At 43.7% G+C, this 27042-nt stretch overlaps 2 protein-coding genes across 5 annotated transcripts; one reads left to right on the forward strand and one right to left on the reverse strand.

Annotated features, from left to right (window-relative positions):
* Positions 1-12248: 12248 nt before the first annotated feature.
* Positions 12249-15926, reverse strand: mzt2b (mitotic spindle organizing protein 2B). 3 transcript variants are annotated; one of them, XM_069673675.1, is made up of 5 exons: positions 15869-15926; positions 15424-15613; positions 15111-15274; positions 13870-14007; positions 12249-13137 (listed from the first exon to the last, which is right to left on the reverse strand). In XM_069673675.1, the coding sequence occupies exons 2-5, from the start codon at positions 15597-15599 to the stop codon at positions 12992-12994; spliced, it is 624 nt and encodes a 207-aa protein (XP_069529776.1). In that variant the 5' UTR covers positions 15600-15613; positions 15869-15926; the 3' UTR covers positions 12249-12991. The 3 variants fall into 3 exon arrangements, with proteins under 3 accessions (XP_069529776.1, XP_069529775.1, XP_069529777.1); XM_069673674.1 differs by having other exon boundaries at positions 12249-13140; XM_069673676.1 differs by lacking the exon at positions 13870-14007.
* Positions 15927-16884: 958 nt separating this feature from the next.
* On the forward strand, positions 16885-27005 carry trim23 (tripartite motif containing 23). Of its 2 annotated transcripts, none has more exons than XM_069672995.1 (11): positions 16885-16983; positions 17704-17866; positions 19149-19270; positions 19357-19635; positions 20733-20915; positions 20996-21211; positions 21404-21538; positions 21655-21784; positions 21867-21977; positions 23607-23731; positions 23849-27005. In XM_069672995.1, the coding sequence occupies exons 1-11, from the start codon at positions 16885-16887 to the stop codon at positions 24026-24028; spliced, it is 1743 nt and encodes a 580-aa protein (XP_069529096.1). In that variant the 3' UTR covers positions 24029-27005. The 2 variants fall into 2 exon arrangements, with proteins under 2 accessions (XP_069529096.1, XP_069529097.1); XM_069672996.1 differs by having other exon boundaries at positions 16886-16983; positions 20733-20891.
* The last annotated feature ends 37 nt before the right edge of the window (positions 27006-27042 follow it).

Consider the following 27042-nt stretch of genomic DNA (forward strand, 5'->3'; position numbering starts at 1 on the left):
GTTTTTTGTTTCACAGATCAAACAGTCCTTTTTATTTTAGGGCAAAACGAGGGTCGGGTTCTGATTTTGATTCTAATTTGTTTATTACTTGGTTGGTTTAAGAGATACGACAGTCCTCTCTCTTGTGGACAAAAATAAAAGTTAGGGTTTGTTTTTGTTTTAGATGCAATAGTTTTCTTATTTATTGAGGGCAAGTGTGAGTGTTATGGTCCTTGGACAAATTTATTGTGGGCAGAAACAAGTGTTAGTGTAAGGGTCTGTTTTTGTTCCACAGATCAAATAAGCTTCTTATTAATTGTGGGTAAAATTGATTGTTAGAGTTTGCATTGGACAATAAGAAATAAGAGGACTTATTTGATCTAGTTTCAAATGTACTTTACATTTACTTAAACAAACTAAAGCCCAAACTGAAACTGTACAATGTTCTGAAAATAATTTAGATTGAACAGCTTTTCTTTTCTTTTACTGCAGTTTAATTTATAAAGAAAAGAGAAAGAACAGCTGAGAGAATAGTCTGAGATTTTTCACTGTTCACCCTCATAACTCACCTTCATAACTCACCCTAATTCACATTTAATACACTTCTTAAAAATGTTTTAAAAATATGTTTTTTAATTAATGGTACGCCCAAAGTAACATGGCTGTATTTGTTTAATACAAGACAGGAAATATCCAGGAATCAAAATCCAAACAGAAAATGTTACAAAATCTAACTTTTATAGGGCAAAAATAAATGATTCCCTTTAATTCTTTAGTAGAATATTAACGAGTAACTCAGTGCAATAAAAATATAATAATTAAGAGTTAAAAACGAGTCGTGTAGGAAGGTAAAACCTGCAAAGCTGCCATCATGTAACAGCTTTGTTGCATTCATTAGCGCGTATTGATCATGTAAACACAACAACATGTTTACCAAACACTTTAATGATACTCCTGAAAAACTGAAACGCAAACAGAGACGCTGACACGGATCGGAGCGCGTGTGTGGGATGGAGTGACACTCCACAGAGAGGAGGAGAGCGAGGGAGAGGAGGCAGGAGAGGTGATGGTGTGATAATGGAGGCGGTGGAGAGAAAACACTCGGAGGGGTGCACGGGAGGGATACAGAGACGATGGTTGCACTCCAAGTATTGGACAGAGAAGCAGGTAAAGTAGGCTGCAGGTGAATGGAAGAGGGGGATTGTGTGTGAGAGAGGAGAGGAGGAGGGAGGTGGGGGGGTAGGGAGGCATATTAAAAATGCAGCAGTGGGGAGCAGGCCGGGGATTCACAGTAATTAGATGACAAAACGGCGGCGGGCTGGAGATGAGAGAGAGGGGTCACACACAATGCCACTGCCGCCGGGTAATTTGTAAGTGTCAATCACCAGCCTGCCAGGGGAAAAGCGAGAGGGAGAGAGGGAGTGGGAGGGTGAGGAGAGGAGAGGAGGGGAGGGGAGAGGGGGGTTAGTGTATAGAGGGAGGCGGGAGGGGGGCAGAGTTAGAGCGAGTGAGACAGAATATGAGGGAGCTAGCGGGCTGCTAGAGACAGGAGGAAAGTGAGAGGAGGCAGGAAGAGAGAAGAAGTGAGAGAGACAAAGAGAAGACATCTGATTTCTAATATCTAAGATTTAAAGAAAGAGAGAAACACGGTCTCAGATATACACAACGGCGTTATCTGCATCTCAGCCTGATACCGCCCATACCAACACGTCCTCCAGCCGCGACCGCCAGGAAGGTTTCAACCGTCTTATCCAAACCACAGGAGCATCTCTTAAATAAGCTCCCCTAATGGTGGCAGGAAACACGTCCTCATATTTACACCATTACACTATCAAATCTAGTGCAAAGTAAAGAAGCAGGTTACTCGGGACACTACAAGACAAACTCATCTTCTCTCTTGCCTCCCGTGATAGCCGACCTTGCAGATAATTTAGAGCTTCGTTTTTATGTATTTTTCAAGATTTCTGTGTCGACTCTGCTACACTTGTGGTGCTAAAATCATTGTAAAGCAAAACTTTCAATGAAGGACTTTAAAGTTCCACGTCTTCCAGGAAAGAGCCTGCAGTCCTGCACACTATTCATGTGCTATGTCAGATACAGTGTGCAAACATACCTGGATATCCTACTGCATCTTTTACTGCAAGCATGCTTTCTTGGCTACTTCCCAGAATCCTCTGCAAACAGGAAAACACATCACATAAACTAAGCACAGAGAAATGAGCTGCAGAGTAGAATGGATGTATAAGCGAAGTTCAAGGGGCCTTGTTATGACAAAGTAGTGTGTTCCATATCGATGCATTCACACTGCCAGTTCAAGGCAGGACTGTTGCGCCTCGTCTTCTATGTAGAGCGTACGGAGACGGCACGGTGGGGCCAAGTCGTTCCACCTCTGAGCCGGCACGGGAGGTAGTAACAGAGGCGAAGCGATGTCTGTCTAAACAGAGCCGGCGGGATGGAACAGCGCTGTGTGTGTGTGTGTGTGAAGCATGCGCTGTTTGTTTACACGTTGCGCGCCTTTTACTTCTGTGTAAAAACACACAGCGGGTCGGCTTTACGCCGCCGTTGCTTGATTCAATGTAAAATGGCAAAGGCGGCAAAAAGAGTCCTGTGGATTAACCAGACCTGGACATTGTTTACAGAACAAAAGGGGCTTTAAAAGGGGGGTATTATGCTAATTTCAAGCTTCATATTTCACTGTCATACCTGTGGAGTAGCTTAGCATAATTTACAATTAAAACTCCCTCAAAGGCCCTCATACAGCCTCTGCCTGAAACAACTCAGTCAGCTCTCTCCCTTTAAGAAACCCCGCCCCTACAAGCCCACTTTCTTCTGATTGGCCAGCCCTCCGAAGCCAGCTGAGGCTGCACTTTGTGACGTCACAAAGTGCAGCATGTAGAAAACACTGTGGTGTTCACAGCAGCCTGCAGATTGAGCTGAGAAGCTTGGGGATTACTCCAACATACTTTTACCTACAGATCTGAAACTACGGGCGATCCTTCCCCGTGTGCTGCATCGTTACAGACAGAGAAAACGTTCTCTTGTGATTGACTTGTTATTGACGGGTCTTACTTTTGCCCAAGTTTCAACATTGTGATGCAGATTAGTAAGAAGTCAAAATTGAAGCTTTGTCAGGTCTGTCCTCAAGAGGAGAAGAAAACTTTTCAAATGCTCGTTTGCTGAACAGAGGTCGGATCGATCTGATGCATTCGAGGAGGGCGGGAAATCTGAACACTGAGTGGCTTTCGTGACGCAGCGTCAAGAGAATTCATCTCATGTTAAATTTTAGATCTAGAAAAGATTAGCTGTTAGCATGCAGATGTCTGTTTATAGAGATTAATAAGAAGCTAAATCGTCGTCAGACAGCCATTACAGCGGATTACGCTCCGCCTGCTTTTGCTCTCCTCACGGACTGTTTTTCCTGCACACTCCGCAGCCTGCCTCTTTACTCGGACTACAAGCGTAGTTCAAACAGAACACTTGCCTTCCCAGAAATCCACGTCCCTGCGTGTAAATAGAGATTATAACATTATATATATGTCTTAAAATGTGAATCAGCATAAGACCCCCCTCTAAAGATTTTATGCCTTTAAAAAAACATTAAAATAAAACACAATAAAATTATTTGCGCCTACATTTTACTGGAGTAGAAGCTAAGTATTAAAAACAGATGTGTCGAATTATCTATTAAGCGTGTTTTACTGTTTTAATGAAGAGCTGTTTGAAGGAATAACCAGGAAAGATGGATTAAAAGTCCCAGAACGTAACAGTCACACTGTTCCTCCTGCAGTCGCCTGAAACACCAGGATGCTCCCGCCTTCATTAACAAACTGTCAAGCCTCAAATTAATTGCAAACTTCTAAATTCAGGTGCAGCGACATGGACACATTCGGATCACTGAGGCACAAAAGGAGCTGAATGAAAACGGCGTTAACCTTAACAGGATCAGCAGTGTATGTAAATATTCATCATGTTATAGGGTAATAGTACGGCTCCTGCCACGAGGTTTGACAGACAGGTGAATGTGTCTGCGAGAGCGCTCTTTTATTCCTTTCAGAGCGGGTACAATGGGGGTAGTTGTTGGCATTATTCCAGCGAACCGGAGTGAGGAGGCAACACAATGGGCAGGCAGCACAGCAGACTGTTGGGTGCATGGACGACTCATGCACGGGACACTTAACATGGGGCGTACACACATGCATGCACGCAAAGCAGGGTAGAAGCATGGGGCAAAAAATGTACATAATCTGCCTTTAGACATGCAAAATACCGGAGTCAGGGCAGTGACGGGACATGACATAACACCACTGACTGGCATGTAACGGATTCTTCAGGGGGGTGCTGCAGCCGCGCACACGCCTGGAGAAGCATCAGATGAGTACAAAAACATGCAAACAAAGAGATAATCCTTCTCACATACAATACAACAGGAAATAATATAATGAAAAAGAAGTGTATATATAGCTCTTAATTGCTGTTTGTTCTCTCGATTTGAATCCAACATGCAAACAAATGTACGACAAAAGAGGAAAGCGAGAAAACAAGTCGAACTCAACAGGTTGAAAAGTTGGGAAACTGCAAACCGAAGGTGTATTAATTAAATACGCATAATTAAAGGCAATTAAAATCTTCACGGTGGAAACAAGTGGAATAGAAAATTCATGAAATACATCTGAGACAAAGATAGACTACGGCAACCTCTGCCTCCGCCTTAATTAAAGGGAATTTGGAGCGCTGTAACACACACATGCACACAAAACACCTTTGGAAGTGTCTTAATTGGGAAATGATTAAACTCCTCTTTTCTTCCCTGTTTGTTCTTCAGTCAACAATTAGCAGCTCATAATGCACAGCCAAGTGATTGTTACCTCTCTTTCTTTTTCAAGCTCTCATACCTATTCTGCATGGAGTCACAGAAAACTCCAAATGGACTTCATCAAGAGGGGAGAAAATCCCTCAGCAGCGCATCAGAGACGGGGTGGGAGCCAAGGTTTTAGACGTTCTGCCTCAACATTAAAAGCACCCTTTAAATCTGATCTATAAATAAAGGTGTGCACAAGGCGTCAGTGGACATGACTGAGGTGTGACTTTTCACTGTTACGTGTCATAACCGTCAGAAAACACTGAAAAAACAAGTCCAAACATCCACAGGAGGAGAGAGTGTTCAGATTCTTTACTGGAGTAAATGTAGATTATTCCTGCACTGTTCTCGCTTTAGATCCTGCAAAAAGCATAATTAACTGTTAATAAATGAATAGTAAAAATTGCTAATTACTGCATAAAGTATGTGTTAATCTTAAAGCTCAGTAAAGGCTTAAGAAACAGAAACTTTAAACAAAATGTTCTCGGTGAACAGCCCACTCCTTAGCGTCTTTTAGTCCAGCTTAACCCTGAACAAGATGACTGTCAGGTTGCTATGGTAGCAACTTTTAAATCACCCCTCTATAGGGCCTAACCATAATTTACGTTAACATCATGCTATAATGAACAAGACTTAAAACACACAATAAGGACCATGAAGTCAGAAGACAATATTAACTGGGGTAATAAACGAAGTCTTCTTTTTGCAACATGTGGAGTCGCCCCCTGCTGGCCATGAGAAATAATGCAGGTTAGGCACTTCTGCACTGGTTTCACTCTTAGATGAGCTGTGTTCAAAATGCCATACTATACTAGCAGTACGTACTGATTTGGCCTAAATGAAGTATGCAAACAAAAGCAGAACGAGTAGTGTGCCACAAACGCCCGGATGTCGCACTGATTCGGAGAAAAACCTCTCTACCTCTACCTCTCCTACTGTATCCCACAATGCAAAGCGCTGGAACGTCACAGCAGCAGTTAAAATGACGGACGGCAGTAGCATTCCAGCAGAAGGGGGCGCTGTAGCTAAAGAAGCGGCGGTTATTGTTTACTTCCGCCTGGCATCCTGCTAAATGAATTTGAAAAGCTCCTCTATACTACAGACTACCGCCGAACACAGTGTGCAGTCCCCAAAGGGATCAATAAAGTTGAGTCTAAGTCAGTATGTAGTATAGTACAGCATCCTGAACACAGCCATAGACTGTATAAAAAGAAGGCCGACATGACAGCTCCCTAAAAGTGAAGCCAAACCCTCTCTATCGCCCCCTGCTGACTGGCCGCAGTATAGCTCATAGAGCCCGCCTCCTCCATGTTAACAGATGGGACATGAGTCAAACTATAAAATCAAAATACATTTTTCTCAAACATGTTTTCTGTCATTATAGTTAGTTCTTATCATGCTGATTTATGTCACTTTTCTGACACTTTTAATTAGTTATTTGATGCTGTAAAAAGGGGGTGTGGCCTCATGATTGACAGCTCTGCTGACAAACCGGGCTCCTGCAGCGTTCTGTTCCTGAGTAGCAGAGCAGAGGAGGAACGGCGAGAGGAGACGAGACTAACACTAACACTACAGTCAAGCGTGAATATCTGCTTCAGACCGACACAAGAAGCTGCTCTGCTGCAGACTGAGCCCACCACCGTTTCCTTCACCACTGAGTCGGGGTATTATAAAACTTAAATAAATAAAACTTAATCCGACAGTTGAAGTCAGTTAAACAGCTGTGTCACACCTTACGCAGTCATAACCGCGAGCGCAGACTGTTGACGCAGCTTAGAGGCACCTTTCTACAGTAACTCTGAGCTACAGTGAACATCACAAAACAATTAATCTAAGACACAACTCACACACAGCTGTGCACGGAGGCTCACCTTTTGTGCATCTGTGTTCATGTGTGTGTGCGGCTGCGTGCGTGTAACCTGACAGCCTGCCACACAATGGGGGTCCAAGTGAGTGTGAACTCTATTTGTTCCCACAGCTGCTATTAACAGACGGAGTGAACAGCCTCGTGCTAATAAAGTGAATAAATAAATAACACTTAAGAGGCAAAGTTTACCTCCTCGGTCTCTGTCGGTGCGAGCTGCTTAACGACGAGCAGGTTTCTGACTCCTCATGTGTGTTCACAGTGTTTACAGTCACTCTGATAATGTTTGGCTCGATTCTAAAATAACTTTACTGTTCAGTGTTTTTATATTCATATAAATGTATTGTTTGTCATTGGATTGTATTGACGTATTTGTTGCAGTACTTCTTTTGTTGTAAACAGCCCAGCAAGTCTGGATAATGCTCGAGATTTTCTACATATTTGTTAAAAGGTGTAATATCAAAGATCTCAGTTTCGTTCTCTTTGGCGCCACCTGTGGTGATAAACGGTAATTGCAGGAGCACACTTCCCAGATATCCAGACAGTGCTGCATGTGTGACGTCCACGGTCGGCTCCGGTTGTAACTCTTGATTTTCCTGGCTGACGGTCGCTTTCCTTTTCAGACTGTTTGCTTCATCTGAGCGTCGAGTTTGTTTCTTCTTCTTTGGATTTTCACTTCTTGTTGAAGTTGTATCTGTAGTCATCCATCTTTTCTTTGTTTGTTCAGCCATAGTAGATTACTGTTTACTCGCAACACTTGCAGAGAGCGGAAAAGCAGCCGCTTAGCTCCGCCTACCCTCTCTGGCAGACCAACCACTGCTGGCTGATGGGAAACGCGTCACTAACTGGGCGCCGCTTGTGACACCCAGTCTGTAATACTGCAAATGCAATTCATCAGTGGGCCACAGGCTCAGTCACCATTGTGTGACCTCATTCAGCGATTATTACTTTGATGCCAATAAATCCCATCTATAGACCAAAACCAACAATGCATAAGTCTCTCGAACTGCTCTGATTTCCCGACACTGAACGCATCGTTCTGGTTGCTTTTCACTGTTTGTACTCACACCTATGATTGATGATGATCCTACGCCAATTTGGAGGTCTTACCTGAGACGGTGGGGAGATGAGGTGAGCATACTTTTTCACAAATAAACTGAAAATTTTCCTTTTTAACTCTGAATAATTTCACTCTGAGAACACGCTGCCAACAGCTTTAATAGGGGCGCTCTCTTTCGTGGGAAGTTGTTCCAATTTAAAGTGTTTGTCTGCGGAGTACCCCGAGTTACAGAGGCGTTATGTCTAGGAACAGTGGCTGGAGAATGTTTAAAAGAACATTTTTTACACGCTGCGATGAACTAAGATGTGTTTCTATAGAACTGGCAGATGAAATCTCAGTTTTTGGTATTTAAAACCTCTAAAAATATCTGTGCAGCTTCATAGCACGAACAGTAAATATGAAGAATCTGTCTTTTTTGGGTTAACTGAGCCCTGAAGAGTTTGAGCTGCATTACTGCTTTAAAAAAAACTAATAAGAAATAAAGCGATGTTCATGGTGGTGAAGACGCTGATCCAGCTACAAGAGGAAGAATGATGGAGGAGGAGGAGGAGTGTTTAGCTGCTGGTTGAAAGACTACAGAGCGTAGCAGAGAGTATAGAGAGGGAATGGAGATAGAGACAGAGGATGGAGGGAGGCGGGAGGATGAAGGGGGAGGAGAGGGAGCAACAAGATGGAGAGAGACTGCCTGCACATACTGTCAAGGCAGTTAATATAAGGTGTGGAGATAAGGCCCCACAGACAAACATTGACCAAATCAGGCATTTCAGCAGCGCAGCCCCAACTGTCAGTCAGCCTGAGAGACAGACCAACAATCAGCACTCTACCTCTGATAAGGGCTCTACTGAGCGCGTGCAGGAAATAGCCAATCTGCAGCCAGCCCTGGCAAGGAGGGTGACGGGGAGGAGAGGTGAGGAGGAGGCGGACGAGGAGGAGGAGGGCGGGTGTGATGATGGAGAGGGAGAGAGGTTAGAGGAGGGAGGACAACAAGTGAGGGAAAGTGGCCTATAAATTTAGAGAGAAATGTGGACCAAGAGTTCACAGGAGAGGATAATACCCGAGAGAAAGAAAGAAAGGAAACAGGATGATATTCCTCCACCCGAGTGCTCTCACAGCGACAGAGATTCAGCGGGGAATAGAAGTGATGGGGGGTTTATAAAAAAGAGAAGGAGAGGTGTGATATCGGCTCCTAAAATAGTGTTTCTCCCCAGTTTTTTGTCACCTGGGAACAGCTTGCAGGGCGAGAGTGTGAGAACTTGGTTTAGACCAACACCTTGCATTAATGATTTGCCAACAGCTTTGACTAGCTCATTATTCAACGCGCCGTTCGGCTTGCCTCGCACACAATAGCATCAGTTCATCGTCTCTATTGATTAATGGTGCGTGTAGTGTGTACATGCGCGCGCACACATCCACATGAGTGAAGGATAACGCCGCCTTTTTAATGGAGGAGTCTGCACTTGCTATGAAATTCCCTCATAACAAAATAAACACATCCAAAAACGCAGGAGTGGATGCCTATAGAAAACCAAAGGTCCACATGCACAGCTTGGACCCACACTGCCCCCTAAAGGTCACACGCTGCACTGCAGTCTGGCTGCGAGTTAGCAGGAATAAATTCCCAGCCGTTTACCTTTGTCAAACACATTTAGGTTCCCTCCAAGCAAAACAGCGGCGAGCTCCAACAGCTGGCGAGTGTTTATTTTGGGAAGTGGAGTCAGAGGGGTGTCTGAGCTCTCCTTGATCATGAACCAAGCCGCCATTAGCATGACCACTGAAAACAGTAGGAATCAAGCTAATCACCAAGGGCCTGTTTGTATTCTCATTTGTGTTTGCATGCACTGCAGGGGGAGGGAGCGAAAACCAGAAACACAGGACGAGGGCGGCGTATGGAGGGTGTGCGAAGGGTTAAGTTCCCTCCCCTGGTTGCATGCTGCTTTCCCTTGCTCTGTCAAGCCCCATTAAACCTGCTACACCACAGCAATAAGGTGCCATCAATTACAGGCACGCTGCCATCAATGCAGAGCGCAGAGGAGAGGAGAGGAGAGGCAGGAGCACATAAACAGGACAAACGGCCACATAAAAGACCTGCAGCTACATAAAGCCCTGCAGCCCGCCGCACAGGCCGCCCTGCTGCAGCTCTGCCTCTCTCTGCAGGTATACTATCAGTGTGTTTGTGAATGTCAGCATGCTTTGTCTTAAATTTGCATTCATTTCAGATTCACTTTCATTCATGATAACAGGGAGATTAGCAAAAAAAGGCTGAAAAAAGTGGCCTTCTGGGTGACATGTTGAAATGTGCTTCTACTGCCCCCTTGTGGCAGCAGGCGAGCATTTCACACTAAAAGCATCATCATCAATTTTCAAACTTTTTCAAATATTTCCCCCCCTCTCACCCACACTCCTCCTCACATTAATGGGAAAAGAAAACAAAAAAACAAAAAACACTCACGCAGTAAAAGTAAGATCAATAAAGTGAAGAATCTTGAGTTAAGACGCTTACAAACCTGCGTTTTGTCTCCGTCACAGAGCGACCCGCATCCCTCAAGGTTCTGCCTGCATTATGAAGCATTCAGCGAGAGAAAGACGGCACGGCTGAACACATTCAAGCACCACACAAAGAAGAAACACAGACGACCGCGGAACACGTCGCCGTGAAGGTAACTGTCGCCACCAGCAAAGAGAAAAGAAGCGCGCCTTTCTTTGCCTTTTGCTGTTGTCGACTCTTTAAGAAGACTTTGTGTTGTATCGAGTGCACGAGCCCGAGTACGATTCTCTGCGTGAGTCAGAAAAAAGGACAGAAAGTCAAACTTCTGGTTGTTTTCAAAAGAGAAGCGTGACAATACAGATACCCCTGAACTCCTGCTCATAAAACATGGCTTCAGTGGGTTTCACACAGAGTGTTGTGGTTATTGTTACCTCTCCTGATGTCTGGCCTTCACTCTGCAGAGCGATGTGTGAGCAGAGCTTGAAGGCTGTTTGCACATTCATCCACTGAAGGGGGAGAGTCTGTGCTAACCTTTAATCTGAGTTTCAGACCTGTAAGAGCAGGATTTTGTCACATTGCAGCTCTTTGTACGACTGAAACAAGCGTGATGAGGTAACTTAAAGCCTCTGCTTTTCTCCCGTACACCGACGATGAAAGGAGACGAGGTGTGTCAAGAAGCAACATGTTTGAAATTAAAGTATTATAATTTTCAAAGATTCTTGGCTTGTACATGAGGAGTACGTGGTGAGGCCTGAAGAACAAGCAATTGTTCACATTTAAACATTTCTTATAAATCTTAAAGTATGAAGCCGACATTTGTCAGTAAATGGACTGTACTTATACAGCGCTTTTCTAGTCTTCCGACCACTCAAAGCTGCTTTTACACTACATGTCACATTCACCCATTCACGCACTGATGGTGAAGGTCTAAGCGCCAATCTCCAATCAGTATCTAAGCCTATTCATACCCGATGGATGTGCCTTCAGGAGCACAGGGGTTCAGTGTCTTGCCCAAGGACATGCAGGGGATCAAACCCCCAACCTTCTGATTGAGAGATGACTGACTCCACCACTGAGCCACAGCAGCCCAATACAGATACATGTAAAAGTACACAACAGGTATCAGATCAGGGATCTGAGGTGAGGTATCAGGAGGCCTCTGTGTTTTTTTCTGTTCTATACAAAACCAGTGCAGTTCTGTGTTTTAAGCACTCAGCGTCGTCAACACAAAAAAAGCCCTTTTTGTCGCTGAGCTCAGCTAAAATTGTCTACTTCTGGAACACGGCCGTGCTCACTGTGAAGTCTCTATCTATCGCCGAATGAGGTAACAATGGTGATTGAGCCTATGGCCCACTGATGAAAGCATTGGCATGTGCAGTATTACAGACTGGGTGTCTGTGGCGACGCCCAGTAAGTGACACGTTTTCCATCAGCCAGCAGTGGTTGGTCTGCCAGAGAGGGTAGGCGGAGCTAAGCGGCTGCTTTTCCGCTCTCTGCAAGTGTTGCGAGTAAACAGTAATCTACTATGGCTGAACAAACAAAGAAAAGATGGATGACTACAGATACAACTTCAACAAGAAGTGAAAATCCAAAGAAGAAGAAACAAACTCGACGCTCAGATGAAGCAAACAGTCTGAAAAGGAAAGCGACCGTCAGCCAGGAAAATCAAGAGTTACAACCGGAGCCAACCGTGAACGTCACACATGCAGCACTGTCTGGATATCTGGGAAGTGTGCTCCTGCAATTACCGTTTATCACCACAGGTGGCGCCAAAGAGAACGGAGATCTTCGAGATTACACCTTTAAGCAGACAGAGTCATTTAAAACAGACTTAACGGTCACTACCAAGGGAAGGGGAAGTGCTGCCAGACAACTTTCGTTACCTAGCAACATTTAGTGCTGGTGAGATGCGCTTTGAAATTGAAGTTGTGGGCGCTTCCAGCTGACAAAAAATTAAAAAACTGTTGCATGAGGTGTTTTTTATTGGATTTATTAAAGATGAATTATTATTAAAAAAAAGTTGCACACTGAAGACAGACATTTTCAAGTTTCAGTAAAAAAATCTAAATTTTTATTTGTTCATTAGTTACATCTCTCAGCTCTACAGCTCTCAGTAACACCAGTGACAACGAGAATTAGGAAACACTTTTTTACATCATGTTAGAGCTTTAAAAGGATTGGTTTACCTTTGCTGCAAAATAGGGTTGTGCAGCCAACCCTGGCAAGGAGGCTGATGGGGAGGAGAGGTGAGGAGGAGGTGGAGGAGGAGGAGGTGTGATGATGGAGAGGAAGAGAGGTTCCACATCTGTGGAATTGCTATATAGTCATGGTAGCTGCTATTTATAAGATATCTGCCTCATCATCATTAAAGACCTCACGTTGAACAGCTGATATTTAAACTTCTGTAAGATGAGCAAAGAAATGTTTTTTGGCATCTGGATAGACATGGATGTTGGGGGCACACAGGAGTTTTAAGAGATCAAACCTGACCCAGATTGATCTGCACATCATTTCTGGAAAGACTATTTGAGACATTTTGTTAATATCATCATTTATAATCACTGTAAACAGCAGTACACAATTTAAGTTACCTCCACCAAACCAAAACTCCACCAGTGAGGAAACATGCTTCTGTTTGTTTCTGTATTGTAGGTGAACCAACCCTTTAAAACATGCAACATAATAAAACATAAATAAGATGTAAAGTAAACTACATATTTACAAAGTGTCACGTTGACCTGAGCCTCATGTGGAGTTAATCTGTGAGGAGGAACTGCTGCTGCCCGAGCTCTTCGTCTTCTGCCCTCTTGTGGCGCTGGGCTGCCGCTGCACCCGCTGGCTGGAGGCCTCTCTGCTCTTCTCACTGTGGCTCGCTCCGGCTTTACTGCGCACTGCTGAGACAACGGAGGAAAACACGTGAGGTTTAAGGAGCAGGAACATGTTATTATGATTGTTGCTTCACATGATCCAAACATCACGGCACGTGAATGGAGATGGAAAGGGGCGATGCTGAGGATAAGATAGAAAAGAGGAATACTTACCTTCTTTTAATAACTATAAATAGCTCTGCACACGGGACTGTAGTAAGAACCATAAAGTAACTACAACTAAAACAACTCTGACCTGTGACCTTTCTGCATCTGGAGAGACTTGAGACTTAAATCAAGACCAATCAAATAAATCCTAAATAACAAATAGAAACTTTGATTTGCGAATCATAAAACACAGTCATGCTCAAATAAATAAAGAATAAAGCCAGAAGTTATTAATTTTCCTGAGGAGATTTAAGTTTTACAATAAATTTCAAAAGGTTTCCAAAGACCTGCTTTTGTCCAGCATTAATTTGTCTTAATTTCTCTCTCATCATCAGACAACTCCAAAACTTTACGACTACTTTTCAGCCATTATGCAGTGAATGTGTCCACATGTCTCTAGTCTACACACACATGCATGTACACACACATGCATATACAGACATAGTTTCCATTTGGCGACCATTGTGAAATGAGGAATGCACAACATGTCCATTTTGCACAATCCCAATCCTAAACATAGACTCATAGTGTATGAAAGGCAGGCAGGCAGACAGATGGAGGAGTGGGACACGGTGCAGCAGAGGGGACCTTGAGAGTGAGGAGTGTTAGCATCTTGGGGGCTGTAGACCACAATCTTAGTGTTGACCCTTGTGGCTCTGGGGCCAGACGCTGCGGGGGGAGCTGCAGAAAGCTTAGGGCTCTTTCCAGAAACCAAAGAGTCGTCTTCTTCAGGGAACAAGAACCAGAGGAAATAAAGTTAAGAAGCACTGCGACATGCAAAAATATCTCTGTTGTGCGTCCTTGTTCTTCGGTTCACCTCAATTTTAGAGGATAAACTCACTACAGAGGCTGAAGTGAAGACAGAGTTTGGTTAGTGACGGGGATTAGGCGGTGTAGAGTGCAGAACAACCAGTCTGTGCAGTGCTTAAGTGGAGGAATGTACATTTCTCACATGCTTAAAAAGAGAAGCAAAAAAGCACAGAAGGAACCATTTCAAAGGCGAAATGTGTCAGAAATGTGGAACATTTGTGGACTTTTCTGCCCTTTGTTATTAAAACCTTGTAGCCGGGGTTCTGCGGCCCTCGAGCTCTTCGCACGTTAACTCTGTCGAAAAAGATCCACACACAAATCAAGTGTGGTTTCAGCCTTGACGACACGGACCTTCAACAGCCTGAGTGTTTCATTCTTTCCATGCTTTGAGATTTTTCTGCTTCCTGTCACAGCCTTAATCCAACTTTTACAGAAATTTGACGCAACCAGCAGAGATTATTGACGGAGCATTCGCAGCTGAGAGAGGGCATCAATATGCCTCTTGAGTTCTGCAGGTCTGGCTAGTTATTTTGCCACATGACTGTTACATGTCACAATGTTACATTCTCAATGTGAAAGGTACAAAAGTAGCAACAATGTCTTTGTCATTGCAGAGCTGAAGAAACTAATGATGATGGCTGCATTCCATTAAACTACAAGTGAGCAACATTGGGATGCCTGAAAGGAATGCATCCATTGTTAAAGTTACTGATTACTAATTTCAACAAATATAAAATGCAACACATTCACCCTGCAGCACATGTGTAGTACAGATATGGAACACTGTTGCTTCTGGGTACATTCCAGGTACTCTCTTTAGTCGGGGTGTTTGCAGGGAAACGTATGGAACATGTTTTTTTAGATCCCTTGATTTTTTTAGATCCCTCTACCCTGATCCCAAAGGACTTATTTTGCCTGCTAGGACTTTTTCCCAGCAGATATTTTTCATGTCTCTGCAGGAAAAAGCACAGGTGCAAATAATAAAGTAAATGATGTGCCCTCTGCAGCTGGACACTGACCTCTGGTCTCTGTAGGAGCTGTGGTGCTGCTGGTTGTGTGAGAGGCACTTGTAGGCTCTGCTCCACTGCAGCTCTCAGCCACTCTCTGGCCTGCACACATCGCCTTCAGAGTCTGGAAGACAGCCTGAGGAGCCACGTTCATCTTTAACAGATCCACAATGATCCTGGGAGGACAAAAGACAAAGAGGAATTTAAGGAAACCACAGTCCTCTCTTGGTTATTACTCTACAGGAAATACAGTTGTGTTTCTGCTAATATGGAAGACGAATTAACATCTTTTACAAACCAATGACTTTGTTTTGGTTGCACTTACTTGAAGACCTCCTGGTCCACAGTGATACCCGCAGCCTGAGTGAGCTCAAACAGCTCCATCTCTTCTGCACTGAGGACTTTCTTCTTCTTTATGGCATATTTCTGCACGTTGCTGGTCACCACCAGAGCAGGGGAGTCCGGGGCGGAAGGCACCGTCTGAGGCGGCGGTTGAGACATCTGTGGTTGGGTACCTGGAGTGAAAGTATGTGGGAGGGAAGAATGAGAATGAAGAAGGTATATTAAACAAACTCGAGCAATTACTCTGCATAAATAAGGTTGCATGATGCTCCAAAGTTTAGCTAGCAATCCGCCAAGAGCAAAAACATGCAGTATGTCACTCGTTTGTAAATCCTCCTCAAATATTAGCAAACATATGAACGAAAGAAACTAAAGACCCGAAGCTGAATTACAAATTAAACCTTTTTTTAAGAATAAAAGTTACTTACCGTGAAATTAGCTGATATGAGCGTTTCCAGCGTTGTTATCCACAACAGTTCCTTTTGCTTGAACAATCGAGTCGCGCCAAAATACGTCATAGCCCTGAGACAAACCGTAGGCTCCTTTGGGATTTGTAGTCAACGCGAGTTTGAAGAGTATTTGCACAAATCTGACTCCAAACGAGTTTTGTTCCTCTGTTTATTTACACAGAGTGAATGAGCCGATGCCAAGTGATACTTTTACAATCCTTCTTTTGTCCAACCTACAGTCCGAATAGCAAAGTATTAAAAGATGAATAAACAATGGCAAGTAGCAAAAAAAGCCTGGTTAAGCCTGGAAACAGGATTTGTTTTTGCATCAAAATCTACTTAAAATATCAGAAAAGGTTTTTTCTAAGTGATTAGCAATTGTGTGCACTGTACTTGTATACTTATGTGTGGCTTAATATATAGCAAAATATTACTTTTTATTTATAATAATATTGAAAATATTAAATTTTATTTCCTCTTCATGTGTTTTGTAGGTAAAATCTCAGCAAAGTAACTACAGGTGTCAAACTGAGGTAAAATAAGAAACACTTCACCACAATATCCATTATCTATATGAGATGTTTTAACAAGATTATCTCAATAAATGTATCTAGCGATCTGTGTATCCATGAAGACTTTCTCTCTGAATCTGGCAAGTCAGAAAACGTGTATTTTGTTGCCTATTTCATTTTGATTTAGAATAAAATAGAATGAAACGTACTTTGTTGCACTACGCATGCGCTTCCAAGAAGGAAATAAATGGCATCACAAAGTTTCTCGCTATCTACGAGGCTTAACTTATGTTACAGTTTCGGCATCGTAATATAACAGAAAAATGCTACTTTTAATGACATTTCTTGTATTTTAGGGAAACAAATTAATGATAAGTTTGAAAGAACCGCATTGTATGCTAATGTGGCCTAAAGAGCGAAACCGGAAGTACCTTTTGGAGTATCATCTCGCACCTGCTCAGTCCTCTGCGCTGTCGTCCAAGAATGGCCGCTGCTGCAGCAGGAATAAACAAGCAGGGCGCCGTAGCGACGATGGAGCCCTGTATCCGACACGGGAGGGGAGCAAGTGGAAGCACCGTTAAGGTTGTTATATTGTCACTTATATCCAGAACAACATTATATTTGCAGTGATTTGCTTGTTTGGGTAGTTTGCACGAAGGATCGGTAGCAGGCTAGTTAGCTTTCGTGGCTTCTGATTTTTGGGTGAATGCTGCTGCGTTGGCGTTGGTGTTGGCAGTGGAAGCCAGACAGTCATTTTGTAAGATTCAATAAGTGCTGCGTGTGATAGTCGTAACAGAAGAGTATGTGCGATTATTTCATATTAAGATGAGCAATATTTATGTAGATTAACAAGGCTGATGTTTTTGCCTGCAGTATGCTAGCAGTGCTGGATGGGCTGCCATCGCTAGTTGGCGTCTGCACGAGCTGTGGATGCCATTTAGGCAGACTGCAGCTCCTCTGCGTGGTAGCAGAGCTCACATGATTGATTTCAAATGTAGCTGCACAGTTTGCATGCAAGTTGAAACCTGCTCCATTTTCCACTGAATGGTATGTCGACATGGCCTTTATTTAAAGATCACAGCTAGAAATCAGGATAACCGTCAGAAATAGAATGAGTCAAGGTAATGCACCTTTGTGACTCTCCTATATTCTACCTGTAGAGCATCACTCTGCATTCAGTCACGTCACTACATACTATATAGTTAAATCAGTACCAGTTAGAAAACTGAGGTCAGAAAGGGGAACATTTAATCTCTGCAGCGTTTTTTCTGGAACCTCATCAATGTATGTATTCATTTACAGGTGCTGGAGTGTGGTGTGTGCGAGGACGTCTTCTCCCTCCAAGGGGACAAGGTCCCTCGTCTTTTGCTCTGCGGTCACACAGTGTGCCATGATTGTTTAACCCGGTTGCCCCTGCATGGCAGAGCGGTCCGCTGCCCCTTCGACAGACAGGTCACTGAGCTGGGTAAGTCAGAGGATTTCTGCTTCTATGTCGGAGTGTTTGACATGTTTCTTTCCTTTTGAACGGGCCAGTTGTTTAAAAACTTTGGTTAAAGAACTAGTCTGATTTGGATCAGCTTTGCTCAGTAGGTGATTTACAGTGGTACAGCAGGCACAGAAACCTCATGAAAGTCTGGAAGATCAGGTCAAACCTGCAAGACTCAGAAATCACAGACCCAACTCCCTCTTTACAACACTGAAACTGTCTAGATTGAATAGGTGTGTCAAAGGTTAAATAGCAGGCATGATTATGCATGTTAAAATCCTATTTCACAGTCACAGCTTCGTCCCAGTCAGTAGTGAGCGCCCTGGAACTGGATGCTTTGCTGTCACAGAAGCGCATACAATCTTTTCAATAGTCCTATCTAAGCATGATCGATGTAGCTTGTGTTTATTCTGAGGTATTAAGAAGAGAATAAGTTAACGTACCAGGGATAAGATGGGAAGGAGTAAGTGTTGAGGAGTGTTCTGAACTTATATGTTAATATATTTTGCTTTTCTTTTCTTCTAATGTTTTTAATGCTCTGTGTGACGCACTTTGAGGTGCTCTCTGTATGAATGGTGCTTTAGAAATAAACTTGCCTTGCATTAGTTTGTGGAGGTGTTGTGTTGTATTATGAATTATGTGTTTTTTTTCATATGTTCTGATTAATTTTCATCTGTGTTCAGTTTTTCATCCTTGTTTTTAGCTGCATTTCTTCTTTATCTTCTTAAAAATGTTGTTGGAAGTTTGTGTCTGAACATAAAGAGCAACTTAAAACAGTCATTAGTTTCCTGGTATATGTAGGAAGGCGAATATTGATTTGCACATATGGGTGTATTACAAATAAATCTGTAAATGTGCAAATGTTTTTTTCTGCACCAACATGAAAACTTTTGTTCATCAACATATAATTGATAAAACACAGCTGAGGCTAAACGAGCAGCTTCCTGAGCACCTGTGAAGCCGTATCGGTGCACACTCGGCACACAGTTCAGGTAGAAAAGGCCCGTTTTCATTCCAGCTCAAAATACACAACATTGTCTGTCTACTGATGATCCTTCTTTAAAATCGTTCGGCCTCTAATATGTACACAAACTTGCCAAATGAAGCTTTTTTCTGAGGGGATAAAACAGCTGAAACCGTTCTGCTGCAGAAACTTTGTACTAGTTGGGACTTTACAGAAGCCGTTATGTTCTTTGTTTCCTCTGTAGTGAGGGAGGGACTCTTCTCCTTTTGTCTTTAAGTGTTTTTTTGCACCTGTTAGGTGACTCTGGAGTTTGGGGTCTGAAGAAGAACTTTGCTCTGCTGGAGCTGTTGGAGCGACTCCAGAATGGAGCCTCCAACCAGTCGGGGATGGCGGAGGACGCCCTGAAAGGCATGGGAGAAGTAAGAAAACATTCCCTTTTTTTCCAAATTGCAAAGTCATTCTCACAGCTGCTGCACCGTCATTCAACGTCCTTCTTTTCCACCAGTGTGTAATCCGCTGTGATGAGGACGAGAGCCACACGGCCTCTATGTACTGCACCGTGTGTGCCACCCACCTGTGCGCCGAGTGCTCCCAGCTCACTCACTCCACCCGCACGCTGGCCAAACACCGCCGGGTGCCGCTGGCTGACAAGCCTCACGAGAAGACCCTGTGCCCGCAGCATCAGGTCCACGCCATCGAGTTTGTGTGCTTGGAGGAGCCGTGTCAGTCCGGGCCCCTCATGTGCTGCGTGTGCAAGGAGTATGGCAAGCACCAGGGACATAAGGTAGGTCAAGAGGAATGCCGGTATTTTTTAAAGTGTTTGTTTTGACACCGACAGGCTCTGCATGTGTGTCAAACATGACTCTGATTCCGACAGAGATCAACCTTTTTGTTAAATAGTAAGATGCGTTTTGTTTTTTGTTTTTTTTTACCAGAAAAGCGATTACATCACTCTCTTCAAAGACACCAAACTCATACGGGAGTTTCTGGTCTACGGCTTCCTCGTTCGGTTCATACGTTTATGTTGTGTGATTTGGGTGTTTTAAATAATTAACTGGGATTAAACACAACAAATATCACAACCAAGTTAAGGAGTTGTTGTAATCTTGAAGTTCTAAGTTTCGTTCTATTCGGCGGCACCTGTAACTCTTGATTTTCCTGGCTGACGGTCGCTTTCCTTTTCAGACTGTTTGCTTCATCTGAGCGTCGAGTTTGTTTCTCTTTCTTTGGATTTTCACTTCTTGTTGAAGTTGTATCTGTAGTCATCCATCTTTTCTTTGTTTGTTCAGCCATAGTAGATTACTGTTTACTCGCAACACTTGCAGAGAGCGGAAAAGCAGCCGCTTAGCTCCGCCTACCCTCTCTGGCAGACCAACCACTGCTGGCTGATGGAAAACGCGTCACTAACTGGGCGCCGCTTCTGATTTTTTTTCTTGAATGTCGCCACAAACACCCAGTCTGTAATCCTGCAAAGGCTTTCATCAGCGGGCCATCGGCTCAATCACCATTGTGTTACCTCATTTTGTGATAGAGACTTAACAGACATTTATTTACATGAAAATCTTCCAGATTGTTCTTTAAGGCAGCATCAGACCAGCAACTCTTGTGTTCGGTGAGGTAAAATAAGAGCGATGCTAATCGCTGTTTCAAGTTCAGACACTTCAAATACCTAAAACGAGCACTTTTAGTGAGCGTACCTTGATTGACTTCATTTGCCTGCAGGGATTATGTTCAGTGCAGTTACAGCTTGTTTCACAGCTGCTGCTTTAAACGATCTGCCAAATCTTTTTTTCATCACGATCCCAAAATAAGTTTAAATGAGGCATTTTTAAATCCTCATCCAGAGAGAGACACTAATGTGTTCCCCTTCTTTCCTTTCAGCACGCAGTTCTTGAGACGGAGGCTAATCAGATCCGTGCATCCATTCTGGACATGGCCCACTGCATCCGCACCTTCACAGACGAAGTGTCCGAGTACTCCAGGAAGCTGGTGGGCATCGTGCAGCAAATAGAAGGAGGAGAGCAGATCGTAGAGGACGGGGTTGGCATGGCACACACTGAACATGTAAGACACTTCTAATCCAAAGCGTGAGCGCTTTAACTTTTCCTCCGTCATTAACATTTGTTCTCTGCATGTCCTGTTAGGTTCCTGGCACAGCAGAGAGCGCCCGCTCCTGTGTCCGGGCGTACTTTGCAGACCTCCACGAGACGCTGTGTCGGCAGGAGGAGATGGCACTGAGTGTGGTGGACGCTCACGTCCGGGAGAGGCTGATCTGGCTGAGGCAGCAGCAGGAGGACATGACCATCCTGCTGTCTCAGGTGTCCACCGCCTGCCTGCACTGTGAGAAAACACTTCAACAGGTACGAGACACGACGACTTCCATTCATTAACATTTTCCAGATCGAGGTTCAGCGTCCGCAGCTCTTAAAATATGAAGACTGGGACGTAGAAAATAGTACTTCAAATGCACAGTAAATTTTCTGCAGAATTACAGAACAAGATTTCACACTACAGTGAGAGGCCTGATTCATGTTGCTTCTCTCCTGTTGTAGGACGACTGCAGGGTTGTGTTGGCGAAGCAGGAGATCAACTGTTTGCTGGAGACGCTTCAGAAGCAGCAGCACCAGTTCACAGAGCTGGCAGATCACATTCAGCTGGATGCTGGCATCCCCGTCACCTTCACAAAGGTACACGCCGTCCCCTCACACAGCTGCTCTGCATTGATCTGCCTTTCACTACTAGCACAGAGCGCCTGTTTGTTCCAGTATGCAACAGTCCTGATGAAAATGTGCTGCACTTTCAGGACAACCGGGTCCACATCGGTCCGAAGATGGAGATCCGTGTTGTCACTCTGGGGCTGGACGGAGCGGGAAAGACCACCATCCTCTTCAAGCTGAAACAAGATGAGTTCATGCAGCCCATCCCGACTATCGGTAAAAATAAGTTTCATATCTACAAGAACGGAGATGTCTTTAGTTTCGCTCTGAATTAAACTTGTTTTCAATCCTGTGAAAGGTTTCAATGTGGAGACAGTCGAGTACAAGAACCTGAAATTCACCATCTGGGACGTGGGAGGCAAACATAAGCTGAGGCCTCTGTGGAAACACTACTACCTGAACACTCAAGGTATCGTCTGCACTCGACATACTTTAAATATCTGCTTCTATGGTGTCTGAAAGTCACACGGACACATGTAAAAGTATTCAAATTCAGAATCCTGCTGACTTTTGACACATTGTGGTGGACAATAAAATCCCCTGTGCAAAGTGTAGTCATGTAAATCTTTGAGTTGTTTGAATATTAAATCTGTCTGCAGTCAGTGAGCAGAAAAGGCCCTGAAGGCAGCGCAAAGCTGTCAGTCTGATCCGACTGAAACATCTCGTCCTGCCTGAGCACGGCTCAGCTCACTTACATAACTTAGAAAAACTACAGCAGCAGCGTTCACACAGAAAAATGTCATTGTTGTATTAATGATTAATATATTGATTATGTCTACATATGAAAAATACAACAGTACAACATGAAGAGTAATCAGCTGCAGCTTCAAACTCAATCACCACAATCACTGTGATGATACAGAAGAGTTCCTGTTGGTAGATGGAGGGAAAATGCACCTCATGCTGTTTACATATGTAACGCACATCAGAAATATGCTGTGCCTTTAAGTATTGTGACCAAGCTTGTGACTTTAGGAATATTAATCTACTAATAACCTGCTTAGTTTTATCAACCAAGGGTGCTTTCATGTTAATTTAGATCATTTTGTAGAGATCACTACGGTGGCCGACGAGGGCCAATCGCGCTGCAAGGGCCCGGACAGTTTCAATTAGAAGAAACAGGCTGCAAATTCAGAAACAATGCAAAGTCAAAAACAAATGCATTAATGTCAAACGCAATACAAGTACAGAAACGATGCAAAGTCAAAAACACACAACCCCCCCAAAAGTGCTCCAGGCCTGTAGGGGGCGCTCAGTGTAACAGGTTTATTATTGACAGGCGAGAGAGGGAGACGAGACAGTGAATTTATTAATTATCAGGTTTTGTAACGTTAGATGCTGCTGGAGCGACATGTCTCTGTTGTTGACTTTTGTTGAGAGACGGCTCCCGATCAAGAGACAGCTTTGCTAAAGTAACCGCTGCTAACTGTAGCTTCTGTTAGCCGTGCAGCTAGCAGAACTCGCACAGCAGTCAGTGGTACATGAATAGCACATACATTCACTCTCTCGTCTCCCTCTCTCGCCCATCAATAATAAACCTGTAACACCGAGCGCCCCCTACAGGCCTGGAGCTCTTTCGTTGTGTGGACTGGATTTGCAGCGTTTGTTTTGGACTTTTGCAGCACGTTTTTGTCGTTGCAGTTGTTATGGCTTTTTGCATGTGTTTTTGAATTTACATCGTTTCTGTATTTGAAACATTTTAATTCTGTTTCTTCTAATGGAAATCGTTTGGGCCGTTGCAGCGCTAATGCACTTGTCGGCCACCGTAGATCTCTTTTCACTCCGGCAGTAAAGGGTACTTTTCTTTGAATGATTTAACAAAAAGACACTTTAAAGTTACTTTTATTTATTTTTGACAGACTTTTTTGTTCACTGTATCTCAGTAATATTGTACATTAGCTGTATTATACTTAAATAAGACAAAGGCCCCTCAGGAACACCACCTGTTTTATTTTATATCGAGTCAGACTTGGCAATAAACGGATGAATGACGGAGTTTAAAGCTGTGCCTCTCCTCTCTGCCTCTGTCTGTGTGCAGCGGTGGTGTTTGTGATCGACAGCTGCCACAGGGACCGACTCATGGAGGCTCACAGCGAGCTCGCCAAACTACTGACGGAGAAGGAGCTGAGAGACGCCTTGTTGCTCATCTTTGCAAACAAACAGGTACCGGACAAACACTGTAGATATAGTCTGACCGCCATGAATACAAAATGATTGAAAGCAAACATCATCTTCAGTCTTAGCTGGGACGGAGTGGATCATCAGCTCATGTGTTTGCAGGATGTTCCCGGTGCCGTGTCCGTGGAGGAGATGACCGAGCTGCTGAGCCTACACAAGCTGTGCTGCGGGAGGAGCTGGCACATTCAGGGCTGCGACGCCCGCAGCGGGATGGGCCTCCACGAGGGGCTGGATTGGCTCTCCAGACAGCTGGTGGCCGCCGGCGTCCTGGACGTGGCCTAGACGTCACCTCCCTCCACACCTGTGCCGACTCTCCCCTCAACGACTGAACCCGAACATTAACCTTAAAGACGAGTCTGCGGCTCTAAGCCCACCCTCCTCATCTTTCCTTCTTTGTGCACCACAGTGGGCAAAGAAAACAAAGATGTAAATATTCTCTTTTTCGCTTCACTGAATCAGAAGATAACAAAACCATGTTGCAGTCTGCTCCCAACCTCGGCCCCAAAACCTCAGTTAAAGGGGAATTTCAGTATTTTTACATGTTTTGTGGTTTAAATGACCAAGAGGTAAAACAAGTTATGGATTTGCTCTTCTAGATTGCCTGCAGAGAAACAGGCTGCAGTGTAATCTAAAGGCCAAATGAGCTCAAAGTACAAACAACTAATAGTTCTTTTTTTGGCAACTGATCAGGCTCATTTTTGTCTTAAAAGTGTCTGACGTTACAACGTTAAAACGTTACAAAAAGCATCCCTTTAAGGAGAGATTAGATTATTTTTAGCAGAAACATCAGTTACATTGCCGTTTTCAAAGCCACCAGACTCCATTGACAAAAAAGGCTATTTTACCTCGCAGGTCACAGGAGCTGCTGGGCTACCGCTGCCTCTATTTGTTTGTTCTATTTGTGCTATTGTGCTATTGTGTAACTTTTGTATTTATTCAAACCAAACACAATATTATTGTAACTCAAAATAAGTCAAACAAACGAACTATTAAAGGCAGCGGTAGACCCGGAACACCTGTATTCTGTGAGGTAAATTTACTGCTTTTGTGAATGGAGTCTGGTGGCTTTGAAGAAAGTTCTGTAAGGTTTCTTTCTGGTTTAAAAAAAACTCATAATCTTTAATCAAAAGGTCTGACAACATTTCTGTAAAGGTTGCCTTCAGAGTTAGACACTTACATGAATAATCTGAGCCTGTCGAAAACAAGCTATTTTAGTAGACGTTCATTAAGCAGACCCAAGGATTACGTTGCAGCCATGACAGCCTGAAGCAATCTACTGGAGCAAGACAAAAACTTTAAATACCTTCAAGTCAGATAGACCCCAACATGTTAAAGAAGATGACAAACTCTCACCCTGTTGCATTTGTAGGGCAGCTTACACGGTCTAAGTTACCCCCTCTTTGAGTTATCCCTTCTTCTAACCCAGGGGTGCCCAACCCTGCTCCTGGAGAGATACCTTTCTCCGTACTCTTACACACCTGATTCGAATGATCTGCTCTGTATCAGTCAGCTGAAGCGTCTCAGGGGATTGATAATGAGCGAGATGTGTTAGAGTACGGAGAAACCCAATCTCGGATCCCATCGGCTACAGTCTGAGACGATATAGCCTCTGTGGACACCGGTGAACGTGCCGGGCGGGAAGCTATAAACGACTTCCCGTTGAGCCTTTCCCGCGTGCTGCATCGTTACAGACAGAGAAATCGTTTTCTTGTGATTTACTTGTTATTAACGGGTCTTACCTTTGCTGACATTTCAACATCATGATGCGGATTTGTAAGAAGTAAAAATTCAAGCTTTGTCAGGTCTGTCCTCAAGAAGAGAAAAAAAACTTTTAAAATGCTCGTTTGTTGAACGGACGTCGGTTCGATCTGATGCATTCGAGGAAGTCGGGAAATCTGACAGCTGAACGGCTTTCGTGACACAGCGTCACAATGTATCTCAAGTTAAATTTTAGATCTAGAACCGATTGTTAGCTGTTAGCATGCAGATGTCTGTTTATAGAGATTAATAAGAAGCGAAATCGTTGTCAGATTACGCTGATGGGAGTCGGGGTGGCATTACTCACGGACTGTTTTCACCGCATACGCCGCAGCCTGCTGATACGTGATTGGTCAATATTACTCAGACTACAAGCATAGTACAAACAGAACACTTGCCTTCCCGGAAATCCACGTCCCTGCCTAGATTAGGTGAAACCTAAAACATGCAGGAAGGTAGCTCTCCAGGAGCAGGGTTGGGCACCCTTCTTCTCACCCTTTTGTAGAGTCAGGCTGTTTGTCGTGCATCTTTAGCGAGCTAACTTAGGTCCATAAAATGTTAAAAGTGCTCCTCGTGCCCTGACTGAGTGGACTCTGTATTTTCTCTCATACACCATCCATTATAACCACAACTATATGTGACAGTAACCTTAACTTAACGCAGAGTAGTGTGTACGCTGATGACGGCATCATTTACAACTACATTGACCTTTGTTTAAATTCAGCAGGTGAGTGAGAGGGGACAGATGTTCACGATGAAGCTTGACGATTCACAGCCTCTTTAAGTTATGCGTTTTCTTTTTGTACTATATGAACCTATTTAATGCCACAGCTGGTCTTGACACGGCGTAACAGTAGAGTTTTTTTGGTTTGAATGTTGTGTTTTTCTGTTGCAGAACTGTTTACTGAACTTATTTATGAGTGGGACTTAAATACGAGGCCGCTTGGAGACATTCGGAGTCTTTATGCACCAGTTCTGCCTCCGTTTTGTGGAGTTTGTCGCACGCAGAATTTGTGGAATGCACTTGTTTGCTGCCTCACTACCAGTTTTCAGTTGGAAGCAAAATAATCTGCTGTTTCTTCGTCGATTCCGAGTATTAATCTCACTGCAAACAAAATGTCTTGTGAAACTATTTAAACCTCTCACAGGTCCTGTTTATCTGTCCGGTGTGTGTGCGCGACGGTGCACCTTTAATCTACAGCCTTCAGTAATAATGTGAAACGTAGTGAAACATTAAAGCTAACACTGACACTTGTTATTAAGGAACCTTGATTTGACTTTGATTTCATCTTTATTCATTGCTATGTAATGTTTAAAACTTGTATCTATGTATAAAAATAAAAAAAACTGCACGTGTGAAAAGCCTTTCCACAGTTTGTGAAACATTTTGTTTTTTTGAGAAGTAGAAGCACAACGCGAAACCTTTGTTACCAGTCGACTTGATGATGGCTTTTGTAAATTATTCATAATGTGATGCTGTAAAATAAACTAATTGACCTTCTCTGTCTGAGCGGGAGCTTTTTTATTTAAAGGTAATA

This window comes from Semicossyphus pulcher, unplaced genomic scaffold (genome assembly GCF_022749685.1).
Source record: "Semicossyphus pulcher isolate SPU_LCO1_2020_fin unplaced genomic scaffold, fSemPul1.0.p SCAF_22, whole genome shotgun sequence".
Lineage (NCBI taxonomy): Eukaryota > Metazoa > Chordata > Actinopteri > Labriformes > Labridae > Semicossyphus > Semicossyphus pulcher.